This window comes from Scyliorhinus torazame, chromosome 8 (genome assembly GCF_047496885.1).
Source record: "Scyliorhinus torazame isolate Kashiwa2021f chromosome 8, sScyTor2.1, whole genome shotgun sequence".
Classification (NCBI taxonomy): domain Eukaryota; kingdom Metazoa; phylum Chordata; class Chondrichthyes; order Carcharhiniformes; family Scyliorhinidae; genus Scyliorhinus; species Scyliorhinus torazame.
This window is the reverse complement of record NC_092714.1, coordinates 233,518,365-233,544,735: the sequence shown is the minus strand read 5'-3', so window position 1 is coordinate 233,544,735 and position 26,371 is coordinate 233,518,365. Positions and strand designations below refer to the sequence as shown.

Genomic DNA, 26,371 nt, shown 5'->3' with positions numbered 1-26,371 from the left:
AGTCTTCCACTAAATCAGCTGCACTGAGCGACAAAGTGTTCTGTGTTCATGGAAGTCAGCCATGATAGTCTGGCTAGTGATTTCAGAGTTGATAACATCATGTTGATTTGTGATGACACCATGCTAAGGTAATGGAAGTAGTGTGTGACACAATGATTTACCTGTGCAATAGGGCCTTCTCAACCCCAGTAAGACTGGCAGCAGCCAAGAAAACACAGTGAAATATTGGCCTTTATTCTATTCACTCATGGGATGTAGGCATTGCTGGCAAGGCCATCATTTATTGTCCATTCCTATATGACCTTGAGAAGATAGGGGTGAGCCACCCTCTTGCACTGCTACATTTCACGTAGTGCAGATCACCCAAAGTGCTATTAAACACCAAGTTCCAGGATTTGACACAGCAAAAATAAAGAAACAGAGATAAATCACAATGATGTGGAACTTGGAGGTGGCGTATTTCCATGTCCCTTTCCTTCAAAGTGATAGAGGTCAGTTGCAAGTTTGGACGGTAGTGTCAAAGAAGCCTTGCCGATTTACTGCACTGCATCTAGTCACTGATGCACACTGCTGTCACTGTCTGCCAGAGGTGGATGGGGTGCCAATCAAATGGGCTGCTTTGCCTTAGATGGAGTTAAGCTTCATGGTTGTTGGAGCTACATTCATGCAGGCAAGTGGGGAATATTCCATCACATTCCAGGCTTGTACTTTGTAGATGGTGAACAGGCTTTGGAGAGGATAAAGACCCTGGTGGCCGGGTAGACAAGTAAACGCTAGTTTATTCACAGTCAAAGGAAACAGCCGCTACGCCAGGAGACACGCATAGTATAAGTCCCAATTGGAACTACAAACATGCCGGTCCCTGGGTACCAGCCTGGCACTGCCAAGGTACCCAGGTGGCACTGGCAGGGGCGCTGCCAGGGTGCCAGTCAGCATTTTTGCGCAGCGGTGACATGGCCGGAGTGTGCACTGCATGGGTGGGGAGTTGCGGGGGGGGGGGAGGAACCCTCTTATAGTGAGTTGGGGCTTGGGGGGGGGGATTCAGTAGTCACATTGGGGGCTCAAAAGATCGGGACGTCATTTGGAAATGACGTCCCGATCTCTTGCTGCACCGAGGAATTCCGCGAGTGGAGCTCCTCAGTGCAGAATACATGGCTAAGTGCGGTTTCGTCAGGGAGATCCCCGCTGAGGCCCCGTACCTATCTGGATGGGCGTTAGGTAGCGGGGTGTTTCTCGGCGCTCCGAGCGCTGGGAAACACTCGGCTACCTCCTGCGCTGCGAGGCTCTGTCCCCATTCGGGTAGATCATGGCCTTCAAATTTTTTTCACGACTGAAATTGCTGGTCAGACCGGTTCCTCAAAGATCTGCCATTTTGAAAGGGTGCACCGATCTCTAAGTGAGCTTGTGGGTCCCCTGTGCCCCCCCCCATCCATGGGAAATGTCATCCCACACACATGGGCATTACCCCACATCCCCCCAAGTGAGCACACCTTACTATAGGGTCCCTGGGGGCACCCCTCTACAGGCTCCCACCTCACCCCTTTAAAGGTACCCCTTCCAGGACATCCACATTCACCCTCCAACGTCTTAGTGGCTCCGTCTTACCTGCCCTGCACCACTTCCCCACCCTTCATACTCTCGCACCACCCTCCTTTCATAGGCATGGCCCCCTCAGGCCCTGACCCTTGGCAGTGCCATCCTGGCACCCGATGCCTTGCACTGCCACCCAGGCACTCTGGTAGTGCTCCTGTCTGCTTGGCAGTGCCATCTGGGCACCTTGGCAGTGCCAGGGTGGCACTGTCAGGATTACACTGCCTGGTGGCAGTGCCAATTTGCCAGACTGCCAGTGCCTTTGTGGCATTGGAGGTGCCCGGCTAACCTATTGCACCCCTCATTGGTCATACACCTGGCCAATGTTTGTGGCAATCAGTGCTAAACGGTGCCACAACGAGATCTCCCAGGCTCGTTCGTTCGATCCCTGATCCTGGGACACTCCGGCGCAGACTTATTTAAGTGAAGCTAACCACATTATGCCAATCTGGAGATCCATATCGCAATGTTAGATCTCGCGAGGCGCCCCGAGAGTCGTAAATCTTGCAAGAGGCCTCTCGCGAGATTTAATGGCCTCGTCGTATCACCGAGTGTTACTACAAAGCCGTTCGATCACACCCACAATATTCCCATTGAAATGGCAGGACTGGTAGTGTTCACCTTGTTTTGTTATGCTCTTGCCGTAGCATAAGCTGCTTCCTTGATGTGCACTCTGACAAAGGAAGGTTCAGACTTGGGAGATAGCTTTAACACATTTATTGAACTGTTAACTGTTCTCCTACTTGGACTCGACTCTCCTGTTAATCCCGCTATAGCTACTCAGACCAACTAACCAGTCTGCTACAATCCACGTGGTGGGTGTGATGTGTTTCAATCAACCCTGTCTGTACTCACTAAGCGTCTCCACTGGAAAGAGGAAGATCATGTGTGCTGTATCCTTATGTATGGGTTGGTGTAATGCCCCCCTGTGGTAGTGTCACGTCTGGGTGCGTCGTGACTGCCTATTAGTCGTGTCCTATCTTACTGACCTATTGGTTGAATGTCTGTTTGTTATGATGTCTCTGGTGCTCCCTCTACTGTCTAGCTAGGTGTAGTGTTAACCCCTTGTGTATTTACAGTGATGCCTATCACCGCATCCCCCCTTTTTCGTGTTACATATTTTCTGTACACGATTAAAGAAAATTGAACAAAATAGATAGATATATGATGATATGTACAAATCATGATGACAGTGATTATGAAACAATAAGTCCAAATCATGGGCGCGATTCTCCCCTACCCAACGGGGTGGGGGGTTTCGGCGTAATGGAGTGGCGGGAACCACTCCAGCATCGGGCCACCCCAAAGGTGTGGAAGTCTCCGCACCTTTAGGGGCCAAGCCCTCACCTTGAGAGGCTAGGCCCGCGCCGGAGTGGTTTCCGCTCCGCCGGCTGGCGGGAAAGGCCTTTGGCGCCATGCCAGCCGGCACCGAAAGGCCTTCGCCGGGGGACGCATGCGCGGGAGTGACAGCGGCTGCTGATGTCATCCCCGCGCATGCGCAGGGGAGGGGGTCTCTTCCGCCTCCGCCATTGTGAAGACCATGGCGAAGGCGGAAGAAAAAGAGTGCCCCCACGGCACAGGCCCGGCCGCGGATCGGTGGGCCCTGATCGCGGGCCAGGCCACCGTGGGGGCATTCCCTGGGGCCAGATCGTCCTGCGCCTCCCCAGGACCCCGGAGCCTGCCCGCGCCGCCTTGTCCCGCCGTTCAAAAGGTGGTTTAATCCATGCCGGCGGGAGAGGGTTGACAGCGGTGGGACTTTGGCCCATCTTGGGCCGGAGAATCGCCGGGGGTGGGCCCGCCGACTGGCGCGGCGCGATTCCCACCCCCGCCAAATCTCGGTGGGGGCGGGATTCACGCCAGCCCCCGGAAATTCTCCGACCCGGTGGGGGGTCGGAGAATCGCGTCCCAGATGTATGAGTCCAAAATTCATTAATTATTATGGTCGAGTGGCTTTCTTGTTTGGCTGGTGAGTTGGTGATGTTGATAGTGGCATTGCTTTGTAAACGCCGTCAGTGTCCCTGTGCTTACGGAACCAAGATGTGGTCAAATCACTTCGTTGTCTGATTAGGACTCTTGTTTTCTTTCGATGCTTGTGGTGGCGATGTATGCAATCTGTGTCGTCCTGCCATGGCATGTCATTGTACTGAGCTGAGCAGTAACAGTGTCCCTTATTTGCAGAGTTGTACCATGTCGTACCAGTCATAGTTCCATTGGTGTTGTTTTTGTCGTGCTTGTTGCCGACGTTGTTGCCTTTGGTACGCTTCTTGCTATTGTCTTTGATGTTGTTGTTGTGTTGGTTGGTTTTGTTGTTGTGTTTGCTGCGCGCAAGGACCACACTCTGTGGATAATACGAGTCCTTCACACAGTTACTCGTGTCAGCGTCCTTTGTGGCATCTGCTGTTTCACTGAGCATGCCATCCCTGATTCCACGGTGTTTCCCGTCTGGAGTCATGTCCAGCCATCTTGAATCAGCTTTGGCTTGTCGATGCTCCCCGTCTGGAGTCATTTCAGGTTCACTTGCATCTTCTGAGGTTTCTTGAATCTCCACGTCCGGAGTCAAAACGTTCAGGAATGTATTTGCTTGTGGAGAGGCTCGAGCGGATAAGGATTGAATTAACGTAGTGTCACCGGAGTCACCAGTAGTCTCACTGTGATTGTCGAGTGCCTATGTACACACTAGCTGAGGTCTGTCACGTTGCACATCTTCTATGGGCAGTGGGATGCCGTCGTCATACAGTGGGTAGAGTCGGAGAGAGAGAGTCGGAGGGCGGAGATCTAGTTAGTCCACACGGCAGCTATATTCTGTAAGAGGGGATGGAGACTAGGCCAGTTACATGCTCCTCCTGTAGGATGTGGGTGGTGAGGGATACCACCGGTGTCCCCACTGACTATACCTGCGGGAAGTGCACCCAACTTCAGCTCCTCAAAGACCGTGTTAGGGAACTGGAGCTGAAGCTGGATGAACTTCGGATCATCCGGGAGGCAGAGGGGGTGATTGAGAAGAGTTACAGGGAGGTAACCACACCCAAGGTACAGGACAAGAATAGCTGGGTTACAGTCAGGGGGAAAAAAACAAACAGGCAGACAGTGCAGGGATCCCTCGTGGCCGTTCCCCTTCAAAACAAATATACCGTTTTGGATGCTGTTGGGGGGGATGACCTACCGGGGGAAGGCCCTAGCGGCCAGGTCTCTGGCACTGAGTCTGGCTCTGGGGCTCAGAAGGGAAGGGGGGAGAATAGAAAAGCAATAGTTGTAGGAGATTCAATGGTTAGGGGAATAGATAGGAGATTCTGTGGTCGCGAGCGAGACTCCCGGAAGGTATGTTGCCTCCCGGGTGCCAGGGCCAGGGATGTCTCGGATCGTGTCTTCAGGATCCTTAAGGGGGAGGGGGAGCAGCCAGAAGTCGTGGTGCACATTGGTACCAACGACATAGGTAGGAAAAGGGGTGTGGAGGTAATAAACAAGTTTAGGGAGTTAGGCTGGAAGTTAAAAGCCAGGACAGACAGAGTTGTCATCTCTGGTTTGTTGCCGGTGCCACGTGATAGCGAGGCTCGGCATAGGGAGAGAGCGCAGTTGAACACGTGGCTGCAGGAATGGTGTAGGAGGGAGGGCTTCAGGTATTTGGATAATTGGAGCGCATTCTGGGAAGGTGGGACCTGTACAAGCAGGACGGGTTGCATCTGAACCAGAGGGACACCAATATCCTGGGAGGGAGGTTTTCTAGTACTCTTCGGGAGGGTTTAAACTAATTTGGCAGGGAAATGGGAACCGGATTTGTAGTCCAGCAACTAAGGTAGCCGATATTCAGGACGCCAAAGCGTGTAATGAGGCAGTGGGGAAGGGAACACTGACAAAGGAGAATACTTGCAGGCACGGAGATGGGTTGAAGTGTGTATACTTCAACGCAAGAAGCATCAGGAATAAGGTGGGTGAACTTAAGGCATGGATCGGTACTTGGGACTACGATGTGGTGGCCATCACGGAAACTTGGATAGAAGAGGGGCAGAAATGGTTGTTGGAGGTCCCTGGTTATAGATGTTTCAATAAGATTAGGGAGGGTGGTAAAAGAGGTGGCGGGGTGGCATTATTAATTAGAGATAGTATAACAGCTGCAGAAAGGCAGTTCGAGGAGTATCACCCTACTGAGGTAGTATGGGCTGAAGTCAGAAATAGGAAAGGAGCAGTCACCTTGTTAGGAGTTTTCTATAGGCCCCCCAATAGTAGCAGAGATGTGGAGGAACAGATTGGGAAACAGATTTTGGAAAGGTGCAGAAGTCATAGGGTAGTAGTCATGGGCGACTTTAACTTCCCAAATATTGAGTGGAAACTCTTTAGATCAAATAGTCTGGATGGGGTGGTGTTTGTGCAGTGAGTCCAGGAAGCTTTTCTAATACAGTATGTAGATTGTCCGACCAGAGGAGGGGCAATATTGGATTTAGTACTGGGTAATGAACCAGGGCAAGTGATAGATATGTTAGTGGGGGAGCATTTTGGAGATAGTGACCACAATTCTGTGAATTTCACTTTAGTAATGGAGAGGGATAGGTATGTGCAACAGGGCAAGGTTTACAATTGGGGGAAGGGTAAATACGATGTTGTCAGACAAGAATTGAAGTGCATAAGTTGGGAACATAGGCTGGCAGGGAAGGACACAAGTGAAATGTGGAACTTGTTCAAGGAACAGGTGCTACGTGTCCTTGATATGTATGTCCCTGTCAGGCAGGGAAGAGATGGTCGAGTGAGGGAACCATGGTTGACAAGAGAGGTTGAATGTCTTGTTAAGAGGAAAAAGGTGACTTATGTAAGGCTGAGGAAACAAGGTTCAGACAGGGCATTGGAGGGATACAAGATAGCCAGGAGGGAACTGAAGAAAGGGATTAGGAGAGCTAAGAGAGGGCATGAACAATCTTTGGCGGGTAGGATCAAGGAAAACCCCAAGGCCTTTTACACATATGTGAGAAATATGAGAATGACTAGAGCGAGGGTAGGTCCGATCAAGAACAGTAGCGGGAGATTGTGTATTGAGTCTGAAGAGATAGGAGAGGTCTTGAACGAGTACTTTTCTTCTGTATTTACAAATGAGAGGGGCAATATTGTTGGAGAGGACAGTGTGAAACAGATTGGTAAGCTCGAGGAAATACTTGTTAGGAAGGAAGATGTGTTGGGCATTTCGAAAAATTTGAGGATAGACAAGTCCCCCGGGCCTGAGGGGATATATCCAAGGATTCTATGGGAAGCAAGAGATGAAATTGCAGAGCCGTTGGCAATGATCTTTTCGTCCTCACTGTCAACAGGGGTGGTACCAGGGGATTGGAGAGTGGCGAATGTCGTGCCCCTGTTCAACAAAGGAACTAGGGATAACCCTAGGAATTACAGGCCAGTTAGTCTTACTTCGGTGGTAGGCAAAGTAATGGAAAGGGTACTGAAGGATAGGATTTCTGAGCATCTGGAAAGACACTGCTTGATTGGGGATAGTCAGCACGGATTTGTGAGGGGTAGGTCTTGCCTTACAAGTCTTATTGAATTCTTTGAGGAGGTGACCAAGCATGTGGATGAAGGTAAAGCAGTGGATGTAGTGTACATGGATTTTAGTAAGGCATTTGATAAAGTTCCCCATGGTAGGCTTATGCAGAAAGTAAGGAGGCATGGGATAGTGGGAAATTTGGCCAGTTGGATAACGAACTGGCTAACCGATAGAAGTCAGAGAGTGGTGGTGGATGGCAAATATTCAGCCTGGATCCCAATTACCAGTGGCGTACCGCAGGGATCAGTTCTGGGTCCTCTGCTGTTTGTGATTTTCATTAATGACTTGGATGAGGGACTTGAAGGGTGGGTCAGTAAATTTGCAGACGATACGAAGATTGGTGGAGTTGTGGATAGTGAGGAGGGCTGTTGTCAGCTGCAAAGAGACATAGATAGGATGCAGAGCTGGGCTGAGAAGTGGCAGATGGAGTTTAACCCTGAAAAGTGTGAGTTTGTCCATTTTGGAAGGACAAATATGAATGCGGAATACAGGGTTAACGGTAGAGTTCTTGGCAATGTGGAGGAGCAGAGAGATCTTGGGGTCTATGTTCGTACATCTTTGAAAGTTGCCACTCAAGTGGATAGAGCTGTGAAGAAGGCCTATGGTGTGCTCGCGTTCATTAACAGAGGGATTGAATTTAAGAGCCGTGAGGTGATGATGCAGCTGTACAAAACTTTGGTAAGGCCACATTTGGAGTACTGTGTACAGTTCTGGTCGCCTCATTTTAGGAAGGATGTGGAAGCTTTGGAAAAGGTGCAAAGGAGATTTACCAGGATGTTGCCTGGAATGGAGAGTAGGTCTTACGAGGAAAAGTTGAGGGTGCTAGGCCTTTTCTCATTCGAACGGAGAAGGATGAGGGGCGACTTGATAGAGGTTTATAAGATGATCAGGGGAATAGATAGAGTAGACAGTCAGAGACTTTTTCCCTGGGTGGAACAAACCATTACAAGGGGACATAAATTTAAGGTGAAAGGTGGAAGATATAGGAGGGATATCAGAGGTAGGTTCTTTACCCAGAGAGTAGTGGGGGCATGGAATGCACTGCCTGTGGAAGTAGTTGAGTCGGAAACATTAGGGACGTTCAAGCAGCTATTGGATAGGTACATGGATTACGGTAAAATGATATAGTGTAGATTTATTTGTTCTTAAGGGCAGCACGGTAGCATTGTGGATAGCACAATTGCTTCACAGCTCCAGGGTCCCAGTTTCGATTCCGGCTTGGGTCACTGTCTGTGCGGAGTCTGCACGTCCTCCCCGTGTCTGCGTGGGTTTCCTCCGGGTACTCCGGTTTCCTCCCACAGTCCAAAGATGTGCGGGTTAGGTGAATTGGCCAATGATAAATTGCCCTTAATGTCCAAATTGCCCTTGGTGTTGGGTGGAGGTGTTGAGTTTGGGTAGGGTGCTCTTTCCAAGAGACGGTGCAGACTCAAAGGGCCGAATGGCCTCCTTCTGCACTGTAAATTCAATGATAATCTATGATTAATCTAGTCAAAGGTTCGGCACAACATCGTGGGCCGAAGGGCCTGTTCTGTGCTGTATTTTCTATGTTCTATGTTCTATGTTCTTGTCGTTTAGTTGAGCCGGGTAGACTGCCAGAGTCTTCTTCTGGTGGCTCAAATAATCTGGGTGGACTGTCATTGTCGCTTTGTTGTTCACGTGAGCGTGGTAGACGGTCATAGTCTTCTTGATGTTCACTTGAGCGTGGCAGACTTGCATCATCTGCTGCTGGTTGCTCAGAGGAGGTTGCTGGACCCTCATGGTCTTGTTCATGCAAGGACTGCGCTCTGGAGTTTTCCGTTCCTTCCATCGTGGAGTCTGTCCCCAAGCTCACTGTGGAGGCTTGTGTCAACCTCTCTGTGGAGTCTTGCATTGGTCTCTCTGTGGCATCATCTTCTTCTTGGGTATTGGTGTCATTCAATGTATCGACGATCTGCCATGGCACCATGGTATTGGATTCATCTACCATGAGAAGAGTAGTGTTGAGCTTTTAAACTGTGTTGCTGATGCTGTGATCAGCATATCCAAATAACTCAGCCATGTCTGAGCAGCATTGTGCGTATTGTTCAATAGACAAATCATCACTTTTTGTTTCAGAGGTGTGATCGTTCTCTTTATGTTCTTTTACAAAAAATATATTTATTAAGATTTTTAACAAAATTTTTCACCCTTAAACAAGAGAAAGAAAACGCACATAGCAAGACATTAAACATGGTAAAGTGATATGTTACAGAGCTTTGTACATTGGATTCCTCCCGTACATGTCAGTTTTCCAGATCCTTCATGTATTTTCTTGCTCAAATACCCCCCAGACAGACCCCCCTTCCCCCTCCCCCCCCCCCCTCCCCGGGTTGCTGCTGCTGCTGACCGACCTTCAGCTAACGCTCCGCGAGATAGTCTAGGAACGGTTGCCACCGCCTGTCGAACCCCTGCGCAGACCCTCTCGAGGCAAACTTTATCCTCTCTAACTTGATATACCCTGCCATATCATTTATCCAGGCCTCCACGCTGGGGGGCTTCGCCTCCTTCCACATTAGCAAGATCCTTCGCCGGGCTACTAGGGATGCAAAGGCCAGAATGCCAGCCTCTTTCGCCTCCTGCAATCCCGGCTCGTCCACTACTCCAAATATTGCTAGCCCCCAGCTTGGCTTGACCCGGACTTTCACCACCTTAGATATTGTTCCCGCCACTCCGCTCCAGAACCCTTCCAGTGCCGGGTATGACCAAAACATATGGACATGGTTTGCCGGGCTTCCTGAGCACCTCCCACATCTGTCCTCCACCCCAAAGAACCTACTCAGCCTCGCCCCCGTCATGTGCACTCTATGAACCACCTTAAACTGTATCAGGCTAAGCCTCGCACACGAAGAAGAGGAATTAACCCTACTTAGGGCATCTGCCCATAGCCCCTCCTCAATCTCCTTCCCCAGCTCCTCCGCCCATTTACCCTTCAGCTCCTCTACCAGCGCCTCCCCCTCTTCTTTCATCTTCTGGTATATCGCCGACACCTTGCCCTCTCCGACCCATACACTCAAGATCACCCTGTCTTGAATTTCCTGTGCCGGGAGCAACGGGAATTCCCTCACCTGTCGCTTCACAAACGCCCTCACCTGCATGTATCTGAAAGCATTTCCCGGGGGTAGCCCAAACTTCTCCTCCAGTGCCCCTAGGCTCGCAAACGTCCCATCAATGAACAGGTCCCCCATTCTTCTAATCCCTGCTCGATGCCAGCTCTGAAACCCCCCGTCCATCCTCCCTGGGACAAACCGATGGTTACCCCTGATCGGGGACCACACCGAGGCTCCCATTGCACCCCTGTGCCATCGCCACAGGCCCCAGATCTTTAGTGTTGCCGCCACCACCGGACTCGTGGTGTACCTTGTTGGCGAGAGCGGCAGCGGTGGCGTCACCGGCACCCCTAGGCTCGTTCCTTTGCAGGACGCCATCTCCAACCTCTTCCATGCCGCCCACTCTCCCTCCATCACCCACTTACGGATCATCACCACAATTGCTGCCCAGTAGTAGCCACCCAGATTCGGCAGCGCCAACCCTCCTCGGTCCCTACTGCGCTCCAGAAACCCTCTCCTTACCCTCGGGGTCTTATTCGCCCATACAAAACCCATCATACTCCTGCCTACCCTCTTAAAAAAGGCCTTGGTGATTACAATTGGAAGGCACTGGAACACAAAAAGAAACCTCGGGAGGACCACCATTTTGACCGACTGCACTCTACCCGCTAGCGAGAGCCGCAACATGTCCCATCGTTTGAGTCCTCCTCCATCTGCTCCACCAGCCTCGTCAGATTCAGTTTATGTAGGGCCCCCCAACTCCTAGCTATTTGGATCCCCAGGTACCGAAAGCTCCTTTCCGCCCTCCTCAGCGGTAGATCGTCTATCCCCCTTTCCTGGTCTCCTGACTGTACTACAAAAAGCTCACTCTTCCCCACATTAAGCTTATAGCCCGAAAAATCCCCAAACTCCCTTAGAGTCTGCATGACCTCCACCATCCCCTCCACTGGATCCGCCACATACAGCAACAGGTCGTCTGCATAAAGCGACACTCGATGCTCCTCTCCCCCTCGGACCACCCCTCTCCATTTCCTAGGCTCCCTTAATGACATGGCCAAGGGTTCAATTGCTAATTCAAACAACAGGGGGGGACAGGGGGCACCCCTGCCTCGTCCCACGGTACAGCCGAAAATACTCCGACCTCCGCCGATTCATAACCACACTCGCCACCGGGGCTCTGTAAAGGAGCTTAACCCAACTAATAAACCCTCCCCCGAACCCAAACCTCCGCAGCACTTCCCAAAGGTACTCCCACTCTACTCGGTCAAAGGCCTTCTCCGCGTCCATAGCTGCCACTATCTCCGCCTCTCCCTCCACCGATGGCATCATTATCACGTTTAGGAGCCGCCGCACATTGGTGTTTAGCTGCCTACCCTTTACAAATCCCGTCTGGTCCTCGTGAATTACCCCCGGGACACAGTCGTCGATCCTCGTAGCCAGCACTTTTGCCAGAAACGTAGCATCCACGTTGAGGAGCGAGATCGGCCTGTAAGACCCACATTGCAGTGGGTCCTTGTCCTGCTTCAGGATCAAAGAGATCGTCGCCTCCGACATTGTCAGGGGCAGGGTCCCTCCCTCCCTTGCCTCATTAAAAGTCCTCATGAGCAGCGGGGCCAACAGGTCTACGTATTTCCTGTAGAATTCAACCGGGAACCCGTTCGGTCCCGGGGCCTTCCCTGCCTGCATACTCCTCAGACCTTTTCTCAGCTCCTCCAACCCAATTGGTGCCCCCAAACCAGCCACCTCCAGCTCCTCCACCCTCGGGAACCTCAGTTGGTCCAAGAATCGTCTCATCCCCCCTTCCCCCGCTGGGGGCTGGGATCTGTACAGCTCCTCATAGAAGGCCTTGAATGCCTCATTTACTTTCGTCGCACTCCGCACCGTAGCTCCCCTTCCATCCTTGGCTCCACCTATTTCCCTCGCAGCCATCCTCTTACGGAGCTGGTGTGCCAGCATCCGACTAGCCTTCTCCCCATACTCATACCTCGCCCCCTGCGCTTTCCTCCATTGTGCCTCTGCCTTCCCTGTGGTCAACAGGTCAAACTCCGTCTGGAGACGTCGCCTTTCGCCAAGTAATCCCTCTTCAGGGGCCTCTGCGTATCTCCTGTCCACTCTTAAAATCTCCCCCACAACCTCTCCCTTTCCATGCCCTCTATCATCTCCCTATGAGCCCTGATGGAGATTAGCTCTCCCCTGATCACCGCCTTCAGCGCCTCCCATACCACCCCCACCTGCACCTCCCCGTTGTCGTTGGCCTCCAAGTAACCTTTCGATACACCCCCTCACCCTCCCACACACCGCCTCATCTGCCAGCAGTCCCACATCCAACCGCCACAACGGGCGTTGGTCCCTCTCCTCTCCAAACTCCAATTCCACCCAGTGCAGGGCGTGATCTGAAATGGCTATGGCCGAATACTCCGTTCCCTCCACTTTCGGGATCAGTGCCCAGCCCAGAACAAAAAAATCTATCCGGGAGTAGGCTTTGTGCACGTGGGAGAAAAAAGAAAATTCCCTGGCCTGCGGCCTGGCAAACCTCCACGGGTCCACTCTCCCCATCTGATCCATAAACCTCCTAAGCACCTTGGCCGCCGCCGGCCTCTTTCCGGTCCTAGATCTGGAGCGATCCAGTGCTGGGTCCAACAACCGTATTAAAATCCCCACCCATTATCAAGCTTCCTACCTCCAGGTCCGGAATGCGCCCCAGCATGTGCTTCATGCATCCGGCATCATCCCAGTTCGGGGTGTATACATTTACCAATACCACCCACGTCCCCTGCAACTTACCGCTCCCATCAGTTATCGGCCTCCATTGTCCACTATGATATTCTTGGCCTCAAACGACACCCGCTTTCCCACCAATATTGCCACCCCTCTGATCTTCGCACCCAGCCCCGAATGGAATACCTGGCCTACCCATCCCTTTCTTAACCTGACCTGATCCGCCACCTTCAAATGTGTCTCCTGGAGCATGACCACGTCTGCCTTCAGTCCCTTTAAGTGCGCGAACACTCGGGCCCTCTTTACCGGCCCATTCAGGCCCCTCGCTTTGCACGTTATCAGCCGGATTGGGGGGCCTCCCACCACGTTATCAGCCGGATTGGGGGGCCTCCCACTCAGCCGAATTGGGGGACCTCCCACCCACCCTCACCGCCCCCCCCCCCCCCCCCCCCCCTCTGCCGACTAGCCATCTCCTTTTCTAGGCCAGTCCCGTGCCCGCGCCGCCCTCACCCTCCAGTCCCCCAGACGGGAGACCCCCGCCCCAACCACCTCTTCTGTGTCCCATTCCCCTTCGGCCAGTGCAGCAGCAACCCTATTTCCACCCCCCCTTCCCCCCCACACCTCGCTAGACCCATGTCTAGCTCTTTTGCTCCCCCCATAGCACTCCCGTAAGTCAGCTGACTCCTGCTGACCCCGGCTTCCCCCGCCGTCCCATTGACCCCCCCCCCCATGTGGGAATCTCCCAATTAGTGTGCGCTCCTCCATTCCCCCCCCTCCCTTCTTCCCTTGCGCAGGAAAAAGCCCGTGCTTTCCTGAGCCTGCCCCGCCCCCTCTGGCGCAGCTCCTGTCGTGGCCTTGTCTCATTTCCCCCATCCCCGAGCCTCCTCTCCCTCCAGCACCAGCGCCCACCTTCTCGTACGGTCTTCTCACCCGGTCCCTTTCCCCATCCCCATCCATCCCCTAGCCCGTGGAACATTACCTGCATGTGATTAACACCCTATGTACAACAAACATCAAACATCCCCCCCACCCTCACAAACCCTCAGTTTGAGTCCAACCTTTCAGTTTGAATAAAGGTCCAAGCCTCCTCAGGCGTTTCAAAATAGTGATGTTGATCCTTGAATGTGATCCACAATCGCGTTGGCTGCAACATTCCGAATCTCACTCCTTTCCGGTGCAGCATCGCCTTGGCCCGGTTGAAACCCGCTCTCCTCTTTGCTACCTCCGTGCTCCAGTCCGGGTATATTCAGATCTCCGCATTCTCCCAGTTGCTGCTCCACTCTTTCTTGGCCCATTTCAAGACCCTCTCTCTGTCCGTGAAACGGTGAAACCTCACCACAATCGCCCTTGGCGGCTCATTAGCCTTGGGCCTCCTCGCCAGCACCCGGTGTGCCCCATCCAGCTCCAAAGGCCTCGAAGGGGCCTCCACGCCCATCATCGACTCGAGCATCGTGCTCGCATATGCCCCGGCATCGGCCCCCTCCACTCCTTCAGGGAGACCCAGGATCCGAAGAGTCTTTCTCCTCGACCTGTTCTCCAGGTCTTCGAATCTTCCCGCCCACCTCTTGTGCAGCGCCTTGTGCTCCTCCACCCTCACCGCCAGGCCCAAAATCTCATCCTCGTTCTCATTAACTTTTTTCTGCACCTCCTGGATCTTTACCTCGTGGGCCTTCTGGGTCATCCCTAATCCTTCAATCGCCGACAGAATAGGCGCCAGCATCTCTTTCCGCAGCTCCTCAAAACAGCGCTGAATGAACTCTTGCAGCACCGGCCCACATTCCACTTTATCTCCGGCCGCCGCCATTTTGTTTTTCTTCCCTCGCTTCTCCCGCTGCTCCAATGCCGCGTTTTTGGCCGTTTCGCTTCTTGTCCGATCCATAAACGGTGAAGGGGACCTCACTCTCCCCTTCCCACACGGAACGTCTTCAAAAAAGTTTTGTTGGGGCTCATCTAGAGAGCCCGAAAGTCCGTGATCGCGGGAGCTGCCGAATCTTGCGGCTTAGCTCCGCATCGCGGCAACCGGAAGTCGGCTTCTCTTTATGTTCAATGAACAAATCATTTTCTTGTGTGGAGGCTGGGACCCTTCATGGTGCGTGGACCACTCTCTGTTTGTTGGCATCAGGCCGCAGTTTAGTCCGGCACTCACGAGTCGGGATGTCATATATGCTGGGCTGTAGATTCCCCAATCCGAAGAACTCATCGTCGGGGTCTTCACACCTCTACTTGCGGTTCGGATTTGGTACTGGGGTAGCCACGTCCAATGATGAAATCTTCATCTGTGTCGTAGTCTTCTAGGACCATATCATAATTTTCTGTGTCGGAGCTGGCATTGGGCTCGTGATGTCCAAAGAAGAAATCAAGGTCTGAGTCGTAGTCTTCAATGACTGTATCATCTCTTTGGGCGGTGCTAACTGCTTGTTGCAGGGTTCTGCGGAGGTTACTTTCAGCTACTGGTTGAAGTTCAGGCATTGTGCTGTCATTCCAGGTGAAAGAATCTTGTTTTGAGGCTTTACATTTTTTTTTTCTTGTTTTGGGACATTTCCCCTTTATGTTGGCGTGTTCCGGGGCCTCTGATCTAACGAAGCTTGTGACACAGAGTGTAGGAAGCGATTGCGCGTGCGCAGATCGCTGTTCCTTTACTTTGCGCCCTTCTCTCAACTGCGCATGTGCGGCACCTTTTCCAAGATGGCCACCGATCAAAATTGTCGTTCGTTGCTCGCCTACCTCAGGCCTCGTGGTTAGTATTAGCGCCTCTTTTACCGTTCTCTGGTTTTTTTTGTGTTTTCCTCGTAGTATTGTTGGAACTTGTCCAGGACTGTCTGGATGTCTTTCTTTTCTTGCCCTCTGGAGTACTTGAAGGTTTTGATGATTTGTTCTGCACTTGCACCCGCAATTGTGAGCAGAAGCTCTGGAAGCGATTCTCTGAAATGGAGACAAAGTCCCGACGCCGGAGTGAAAACCGGAGTGTTTCACTCCGGCATCGGAGCTCGCTCCCAGCCCCCTATTCTCCCGCCCCCGCTAGGAGCGGCATCGCGTATCTTATGGGCGCTGGGCCTTGTTGCCACGTAAAAAGCGGCGCCGCGTCAATGACGCGGCCGGCGTCGTGTAAATGACGTCACCTGCCCATCCGCCCCGCAAGAAGGTGGTGGATGGATCTTGCGGGGCGGCGGAGGAAAGGAGGGCCTCCTAAATAGAGGCCGGCCTGCCGATTGGTGGGCACGATCGCGGGCCAGACCCCATCGGAGGCCCCCCCCCCCCCGGTGCAGGAGCACCCCTCCACCCCCACAGCACCCCCCCCCCCCCCCCAGCGTTCCCGCGCAGTTCCCGCCGGCAGCGACCAGGTGTGGACGGTGCCGGCAGGAACCTGTCATGTTGGGGCGGCCACTCGGCCCATCCGGGCCGGAGAATCGCCGCTCGCCTTTTGCAAACGGCGAGTGGCGATTCTCCGAGCGGCCAAGCGTGATTACCGCGGCGCTGGTTTGGGAGGGGTGGGAGAATCGCGTGCGGGTGTCGGGGTGGCGTGGTGGGACTCGCGCGGCGCCCCAGTGATTCTCCCACCCGGCGTTGGGGGGGGAGAATTCCACCATCTGTCTTTTCAGCATCGGCCACGTCTTGGAGGTCGGCTGCGTCCCCCATCACCCTTATCCTAAGCACCAGCAGCTTGTCCAAAATTGAACTAATGAGGCCTGACAACTAATAATCCAAAGTGGCCTCCTCCCGGTTGGGGTATGGCTCACCGTGCCCTGCTGGTTATGGACCTGTGAGTGGACCAGAACCAATCCACCTCATGTGTTAGTTAATATTGTTTGAAAGAATTAAAGATGATGCCTAAAGGGGGGAATTAGGGGCTGGTTTAGCTCACTGGGCTAAATCGCTGGCTTTTAAAGCAGACCAAGGCAGGCCAGCAGCACGGTTCAATTCCTGTACCAGCCTCCCCGAACAGGCGCCGGATTGTGGCGACTTGCGGCTTTTCCCAGTAACTTCATTGAAGCCTACTCGTGACAATAAGCGATTTTCATTTCATTTCATTTCATTCATTATGGTGGAGCTCTGGAAGGTAATGTAGGTTCTGACTGAAGCATTTCTTCAAGATGTTACATTCAGACTAACCTGTGTGCAGTAGTGGCCTTGCGACCTCAGATGGGATGTGAGGCGTGTCTTTATTAAAATAATGACGTGAACTGCTTTTAGAAGAGAGTAATTAGCCACTTGCTAGAAAAATAAATTAGTTATGTTTATAATGGTAGGACAATGATGTAAGCTAATTAATGTAGTTATGATTGAATTTTTAATGAAGCATTCTTTGTAGTTTTTCATGTGAAAGTTCAGATAATAAAGCTCGATTATGTAGGCCCTATTGAAACTAGCAGAGTAAATATGGCAATAAGTGGGTCATGGAAGTCAATCATTTTTAACATTACAAGAATGAGCTTGCAGCTCTCCCAGCAGAAATTATTGCCAACTACTAAGCCTGCCATTTGGAGTATTGGCTTGGGTTAACCGCAATTTATAGGGAGCGGACTTTAATTTCCAGAGTGAAGATTACTCCACTCTGGATCAATAGCCAGTGTTTAGCAATCAAGACATCGCCAACCTTTTACTGTAGACTGTATTTGTGAAACAGGTAGTTTGTTGGAGTTGGTGTGTACTGTACCAGTGAGAGTCTGCAGTAGATACGTTGTGTAAGGTTGCTTGGAATTGCAGCGATGTTATTAAATATTTTCATGTTACAATTGATGCAATACAGGATTAATTTTCAACGGTATATCCTTTAAAATTCTGCAAATACAGGGGAAATAGTCCTAACTAAACATTTTAAATAACAATATCAGTTTTGCTTGAACCTATATTTAAAGTAGATAACTTTATCTTATCATATTGTTGATACTTATTGCATAGGAATCTGAATTATATATTGTGTTTAAGAATGTGTCATTTTTAGTCACATTTAACAAGTGTTCAGTCAGCCACGATACTATTAGTACTTTAGAAATGGATATTGTGGGATCAGCTCACCTCTTCACCTGTGTGATCGGTCAGTTCTCCCCAGTTCCTGTTCCCTATTCACAACATTGGATTGTTTCACTGCATTATAGGCACAATATAAGAGCACTTTGTTATTTAACATTTATTTTTCAAGTGTTACTACACACCTAAATTTTGTTACACCATTCACCTGTTTAGAAAATCCCAGCACTTGCATTCATAGTGTTCTTAAAATGTGGAAGGATTCCAAGATGGTTCCTTTTTTAAATTCATTTTTGCGAGATATGGGCTCAGCTGGCTAGGCCAGCATTTGTTGCCCATCATTAATTTCCTTTGAGAAGGTGGTGGTGAGCTGCCTTCTTGAACCACTGCAGTCCATCTGGTGAAGGTAGACCCACAGTGCTTTTGGGGAGGGAGTTTCAGGAATTTGACCCAGCGACAGTGAAGGAACAAGGATACTTTTCCAAGTCAGGATGGTGAGTGACTTGGGGAGGGAACTTCCAGGTGATGGTGTTCCCAGGTATATGCTGTCCTTGTCCTTCTAGATGGTAGTGGTTGTGGGTTTGAAAGGTATTGCATAAGGAGCCTTTGTGAGTTCCTGCAGTGCATCTTGTTGATGGTGCACTGCGGTCACTGTCCGTCGATGGCGGAGGGAGTGAACGTTTGTGGAAGGGGTGCCAATCAAGCGGGCTGCTTTGTCTTGGATGGTGTTGAGCTTCCTGAGTGTTGTTGGAGCTGAATTCACCCAGGCACGTGGGGAGTATTTCATCGCACTCCTGATTTGTGCCTTGTAGGTGGTGGGCAGGCCTTGGGGAGCTAGAAAATGAGTTACGTGTCACAGGATTCCGAGCCTCTGTCCTGTTCTTGTAGCCATGTATATGGCTATTCCAGTTCAGTTTCTGGTCAATGGTAACCCCATAATGCTGGTAGTGGGGGATTCAGTGATGGTAATGCCATTGAATGTCAAGGGGCGATGGTTTGATTCTCGCTTAATGGAGATGGTCATTACTTCGCACTTATGTGGCGCGACTGTTATTTGCCATTTGTCAGCCCAAGCCAGGATATTGTCCAAGTCTTGCTGCATTTTCACGTGGACTGCTTCAGTGTGTGAGGAGTCACGAATGGTGCTGAACATTGTGCAATCATCAGCGAACATCCCCACACCTGACCTCATGTTGGAAGGAAAATCATTGATGAAGCCGCTGAAAATGGTTGGGCCTCGGACACTACCCTGAGTGATGTCCCGGACTGAAATGACTGGCATCCAACAAATACAACCATCTTCCTTTGTGCTAGGTATGACTCCAACGAGTGGAGATTTTCCCCATTGACTCCAGTTTAGCTAGGACTCCTTGATGCCATACTCGGTCAAATGCTGCCAAACGGGCAGCACGGTAGCATTGTGGATAGCACAATTGCTTCACAGCTCCAGGGTCCCAGGTTCGATTCCCGGCTTGGCTCACTGTCTGTGCGGAGTCAGCACGTTCTCCCCGTGTGTGCGTGGGTTTCCTCCGGGTGCTCCGGTTTCCTCCCACAGTCCAAAGATGTGCAGGTTAGGTGGATTGGCCATGACAAATTGCCCTTAGTGTCCGAAATTGCCCTTAGTGTTGGGTGGGGTTACTGGGTTATGGGGATAGGGTGGAGGTGTTAACCTTGGGTAGGGTGCTCTTTCCAAGAGCCGGTGCAGACTCGATGGGCTGAATGGCCTCCTTCTGCACTGTAAATTCTATGATTAATATCAAGGGTTGTCACACTCACCTCACCTCTGGAGTTCAGCTGTTTTGTCCCTATTTGAGCCAAGGCTGTAATGAGATCACGAGTTGAGTGATCCTGGTGGAACCGAAATTGAGCATCAGTGAGCATGTTATTGCTAAGTACGTGATAGCGTTGTTGATGACTCCTTCCATTACTTTACTAATGATTGAGAGTAGACTGATAGGGCGGTAATTGGCTGGGTTGGATTTGTCCTCATACTTGTGTACAGCACATACCTGGGCAATTTTCCACATTGCTGGGTCGATGCCACTGTTTTAGCTGTTCTGAAGCAGCTTGGCAAGGTGTGCGGCAAGTTCTAGAGTACAAGTCTCCAGTACTATTGCTGGAATATTGTCAAGGCCCACAGCAGTATCCAGTGCCTTCACTTTTTGATATCACATGGAGTGAATCGAATTGGCTGAAGAATGGCATCTGTAATGCTGGAGATCTCTGGAGGAGATTGAAATGGATCATCCACTCGACACTTCTGGCTGAAGATTATTGCGAATGCCTCAGCCTTGTCTTTTTACTAATGTGAATGCCTCAGCCTTGTCTTTTTACTAATGTGCTGGGCTCCTCCATCATTTTTATTTAAATTTAGAATACCCAATTTTTTTTTTCCAATTAAGGGGCAATTTAATGTGGCCAATCCACCTATTCTGCACATCTTTAGATTGTGGGGATGAAACCAATGCAGACACGGGGAGAATGTGCAAACTCCACACAGAAAGTGACCCAGGGCTGGGATCGAACCCGGGTTCTCCGCACTGTAGATAGCAGTGCTAACCACTGGGCCACCATGCCGCCCTTGGGCTCCTCCATCATTGATTGTAGGGATATTTGTGGAGCCTCCTCCTCCAGTGAGTTATTTAATTGTCTACCACCATTCACAACTGGATTTGGCAGGCCTGCAGAGCTTAGATTGATCCATTGAATGTGGGATCGCTTAGCTCTGTCTATCACTTGCTGCATATATTGTTTGACATGCAAGTAGTCCTGTAATGTAGCTTCACCAGAGTTGACACCTCATTTTTATGTATGTCTGGTGTTGCTCCTGCCATGCCCTCCTGCATTCTTCATTGAACCAGGGTTGATCCCCTGGCTTTGAGGTAATGGTAGAGTGGGGGATATGCCGGGTCACGAGGTTGCAGATTGTGGCTGAATACAGTTCTGCTACTGGTGGTGGCCCATAGCATCTCAGAATGCCCAGTCTTGAGCTGCTAGACCTGTTCTGAGTTTATTCCATTTAGCACAATGGTAGTGCCACAAAACACGATGGAGGATATCCTCACTGTGAAGATGGGACTCTGATCCACATGGACTGTGTGGTGGTCACTCTGTCAAGGACAGATGCATTTAGCAGCTATGTCCTTTCAGACTTGGCTAGCCGAGACAATAGTGGTGCTACTGAGCCAGCTTGGTGATGGACATTGAAGTATTTCAATACCCACCCAGAGTATTTTCTGTGCCCTTGCCACTTAGAGAAATTAGGTGTCTAGGACGTTATCTTTAAGGTATGATTCCGTGAGTATGACTGTGTCAGGCTGTGAGACAGCTCTGTGAGACAACTCTCCCAATTTTGGCACAATCCCCCAGACGTTAGTCAGGAGGCCTTTGCAAGGTCAACAGGACTGAGTTTTCCATTGTCGTTTCCAGTGCCTAGATCAATATTGGGTGGTCCATCCATTTTCTTTCCTTTTTATTGACTTTGTGGTAGTTTGATACAACATACATAGAACATAGAACATAGAACAATACAGCGCAGTATAGGCCCTTCGGCCCACGATGTTGCACCGAAACAAAAGCCATCTAACCTACACTATGCCATTATCATCCATATGTTTATCCAATAAACTTTTAAATGCCCTCAATGTTGGCGAGTTCACTACTGTAGCAGGTAGGGCATTCCTCGGCCTCACTACTCTTTGCGTAAAGAACCTACCTCTGACCTCTGTCCTATATCTATTACCCCTCAGTTTAAAGTTATGTCCTCTCGTGCCAGCCATATCCATCCGTGGGAGAAGGCTCTCACTGTCCACCCTATCCAACCCCCTGATCATTTTGTATGCCTCTATTAAGTCTCCTCTTAACCTTCTTCTCTCCAACGAAAACAACCTCAAGTCCATCAGCCTTTCCTCATAAGATTTTCCCTCCATACCAGGCAACATCCTGGTAAATCTCCTCTGCACCCGCTCCAAAGCCTCCACGTCCTTCCTATAATGCGGTGACCAGAACTGTACGCAATACTCCAAATGCGGCCGTACCAGAGTTCTGTACAGCTGCAACATGACCTCCCGACTCCGGAACTCAATCCCTCTACCAATAAAGGCCAACACTCCATAGGCCTTCTTCACAACCCTATCAACCTGGGTGGCAACTTTCAGGGATCTATGTACATGGACACCTAGATCCCTCTGCTCATCCACACTTTCAAGAACTTTACCATTAGCCAAATATTCCGCATTCCTGTTATTCCTTCCAAAGTGAATCACCTCACACTTCTCTACATTAAACTCCATTTGTCACCTCTCAGCCCAGCTCTGCAGCTTATCTATATCCCTCTGTAACCTGCTACATCCTTCCACACTATCGACAACACCACCGGCTTTAGTATCATCTGCAAATTTACTCACCCACCCTTCTGCGCCTTCATCTAGGTCATTGATAAAAATGATAAACAGCAACGGCCCCAGAACAGATCCTTGTGGTACTCCACTTGTGACTGTACTCCATTCTGAACATTAACCATCAACCACCACCCTCTGTCTTCTTTCAGCTAGCCAATTTCTGATCCACATCTCTAAATCACCCTCAATCCCCAGCCTCCGTATTTTTTGCAATAGCCTACCGTGGGGAACCTTATCAAACGCTTTGCTGAAATCCATATACACCACATCAACTGCTCTACCCTCGTCTACCTGTTCAGTCACCTTCTCAAAGAACTCAATAAGGTTTGTGAGGCATGACCTACCCTTCACAAAGCCATGCTGACTATCCCTGATCATATTATTCCTATCTAGATGATTATAAATCTTGTCTCTTATAATCCCCTCCAAGACTTTACCCACTGCAGACGTGAGGCTCACCGGTCTATAGTTGCCGGGGTTGTCTCTGCTCCCCTTTTTGAACAAAGGGACCACATTTGCTGTCCTCCAGTCCTCTGGCACTATTCCTGTAGCCAATGATGACATAAAAATCAAAGCCAAAGGTCCAGCAATCTCTTCCCTGGCCTCCCAGAGAATCCTAGGATAAATCCCATCAGGTCCCGGGGACTTATCTATTTTCAGCCTGTCCAGAATTGCCAACACCTCTTCCCTACGTACCTCAATGCCATCTATTCTATTAGCCTGGGGCTCAGCATTCTCCTCCACAACATTATCTTTTTCCTGAGTGAATACTGACGAAAAATATTCATTTAGTATCTCGCCTATCTCTTCAGACTCCACACACAATTTCCCATCCCTGTCCTTGACTGGTCCTACTCTTTCCCTAGTCATTCGCTTATTCCTGACATACCTATAGAAAGCTTTTGGGTTTTCCTTGATCCTTCCTGCCAAATACTTCTCATGTCCCCTCCTTGCTCGTCTTAGCTCTCTCTTTAGATCCTTCCTCGCTACCTTGTAACTATCCATCGCCCCAACCGAAACTTCACACTTCATCTTCACATAGGCCTCCTTCTTCCTCTTAACAAGAGATTCCACTTCCTTGGTAAACCACGGTTCCCTTGCTCGACGCCTTCCTCCCTGTCTGACCGGTACATACTTATCAAGAACACGCAGTAGCTGATCCTTGAACAAGCCCCACTTATCCAGTGTGCCCAACACTTGCAGCCTACTTCTCCACCTTATCCCCCCCAAGTCACGTCTAATGGCATCATAATTGCCCACAACTGGGTGGCTTGCTTGACCATTTCACATTTTAACCACTTTGCTGTGGATCTGGAGTCACATGTAGGCCAGACCAGGTAATGATGGCAAGTTTCCTTCCCTGAAGAGCATTAGTGAACCAGCTGGAATTTTAATGACAATTGACTATGGTATCATGGTCATCATTAGACTTTTAATTCCAAATATTTATTGAATTCAATTTCCACCATCTGCCGTGGCAGGACTCGAACCCTGGGTCACCAGTCCAGTGGCAATACCGCTAGCCACCGCCTCCCCTTCACAGAGGGTATCACCATGCTACTATGCAAATTCAGAGAGATGACCAAAGGTTTGAGTTTGAATTTACAGAGGGTGGAACCTAGCAAAGTGGGTATTGAACTATTGTGGTAAAAAGAGTAGATAAGAGGATCCAGGGTGGTGGGAAAACCATAAGACATTTTCACACTTAGTAAAGATCATCCTGAAAACATCCAATTGTATAAAATTCAAATTCACAAAAAAATACAGTACAGAAGAGGCCATTCGACTCATCAAGCCTGCACCGATGCATGAAAAATACCTGGCCTACCTATCTAATCCCATTTGCCAGCACTTGGCCTTGAATGTTATGACGTGCCAAGAGCTCATGCAGGTACTTTTTAAAGGATGTGAGGCAACCTGCTGCAACCACCCTCCCAGACAGAGTATTCCAGCCCTTCACTGCCCTCTCAGTAAAAACGTTTTTTCTCACATCCACCCTAAACTTCCTGCCCCTCACTCAAACTTATGTTCCCTTGTGACTGACCCTTAAACGAAGGGGAAACGGTTGCTCCCTATCCATGTCGCTTCTGTCAGAACTGTAAGAATGTCATTCATGTTTTGACATTTTCTTTTCTTTATTGTTCAGCAGGAACCAATCAGCGAACAGAATTTTGATGCCTATGTTAATACCCTCACAGATATGTATACCAATATGGAATGCTACCAGAACCCAGAAAACAAAGCACTACTGGAGAGCATTAAACAAGCTGTAAAGGGCATTCAGGTCTAAAAAAAACACATTGTATATGAACTGTTCACCTATCCTGTAAATACAGTAAATTTGTGATTGATATTGATTTAGAAATATTTATAGCAATTACGAATATAGAAATTACACTTGTTTAGAACAAGTAGTCAGTAATCTTATTGTGTAAATTTTAAAATAACGTTTAAAATGAATCTGGAAAGCAAATATGTAAACTATTCTGAATTCTGTATGTTGACTCTACCTATTTATTTAATGTTTGTCTATTTATTTAGCTTTGTTTTTAATCCAGATAAAACTGAATTTTTAAAAAAAACAAGCTTCTGGAGTGCATGAAGGCAGTAATATTCCTTATGCTGCTCCACTACAAGCTCTTATGAATTTAATTAACACAAGTCAAGTTATTTTTGTATTGTATTATTTATTGCTTTATTAATGTGATTTATTCTCTTTTTATGTGGAGTGAGAATATTTTATAACTGACATGTTTTGATAATTTTTCAGAAAATGTTTTGATTTTGTTAATATTTTTTCCTATTCATGAAAATATTTTTCAGACATTTACCACTGCTAAAGCAAAATTATGTATTTACTACTATTTATTTGATATTTAAGCAAATTAATTTAAAGAGTCCTTACTGTAATACTTAAGAGCCATTTTTTGTGATTGATGTATATTTATTTTGTAAGTCAATGTGTCTGTTATGTGACATTGAGTTTGGAATCAGCATATTCTGCGAACTTAAATGTATTGTAGAGTGACGCATTTAGAATCCTTCCTCATTGAATAATTTGAACAGTTTCAAATAGGGATGTAATGATCAGAAATTTTAATATGGGATGTTTACAGTCTTTTTTGCAGCAGCGGCAGGTATACAGTTATATTGGGGCTCTATTGCATTAATTCTCCACTGGCCAAAATAAAACAGTTAATAATAGTCAATGGAGTAAAGCACTCATCATTTATAAGGCAGAGGTACAAAAGGAAAGAGCAATTTCAGACTTCTGTACAATGTACCGGAGTCCAACTATAGTTTAACACATTCCAGGTACTAAACTGTGTTTGAATTTGTTGAAGTCTCAGGTCATTAAAACTTGAGATCAGGGCATTAGTGGCGCTTTTGCCTCACTGAAAGATATGTAATTTATAAGTGATGTTTGTAAATCCGAAAAGAAAGCTGAACTTTGTTGCAGTGCCGAGTATTGTAATTATTTACGGAAATAAGCACTGTTCAGACACTGTTTTAGTGCAATTTTTGTTGTGATTGTGCATCCAAATGTATGTATCTATGTTAAAAGACAAAATTACTGTTTACTTGTTTAAATACGTACATCTTGTTGTTCCACCTACATAATGAAATAAAACAAAGCTGATAAAAAGAGTTATTTTGTGGAGCCTAATTGAGAATTGTGCTCCAAATGCAGTTTCAAGTACAATATCTTTTTATGATTTTTTTTTTTAATTCCCATCGGTAGGAGGTCTTGTGACACATTGGGTAATGTCCATGCCTCTGAGCCAAAAGCTCTGGGTTCAAGTCCCACTTCAGGACCTGATTGCCAAGGAAGGTGTGTTCACAGCGTAGCTAAACAGGCTGAATGTCAACCTGTAAATCCTTCCAACATACGCCAATGGCAGCTGGTAAAAGCAGGAGAAATTTAGCCATGTGGTCGAAAGAAATTTGAGCTTCTACCATCACTATCCAGGGCATCAGGTTACAACATGCATGTAAAAGTATTGGCCTTCGTGGTCAACATTTTCGAGCACGTTGTCTCCGAAACCTTGCACCTCATTCACTACAGCAAGCAGCACACCATCTCGGCCCAGTAGATCAAGAATGCC

At 49.1% G+C, this 26,371-nt stretch overlaps 1 protein-coding gene across 7 annotated transcripts in view; it reads left to right on the top strand.

Moving 5' to 3' along the window:
* Nucleotides 1-25,913, top strand: part of myt1b (myelin transcription factor 1b) — a 97,130-nt gene extending 71,217 nt beyond the window's left edge. For 6 of the 7 annotated variants that reach the window (XM_072514943.1, XM_072514945.1, XM_072514940.1 and 3 more), the window contains one exon: nt 24,412-25,913. In XM_072514943.1, the coding sequence (XP_072371044.1) occupies nt 24,412-24,555 (144 nt within the window). In that variant the 3' untranslated portion in view covers nt 24,556-25,913. The remainder of the gene's footprint in view (nt 1-24,411) is intronic. The other variant, XM_072514939.1, reaches the window with a different exon arrangement.
* Nucleotides 25,914-26,371: the final 458 nt, after the last annotated feature.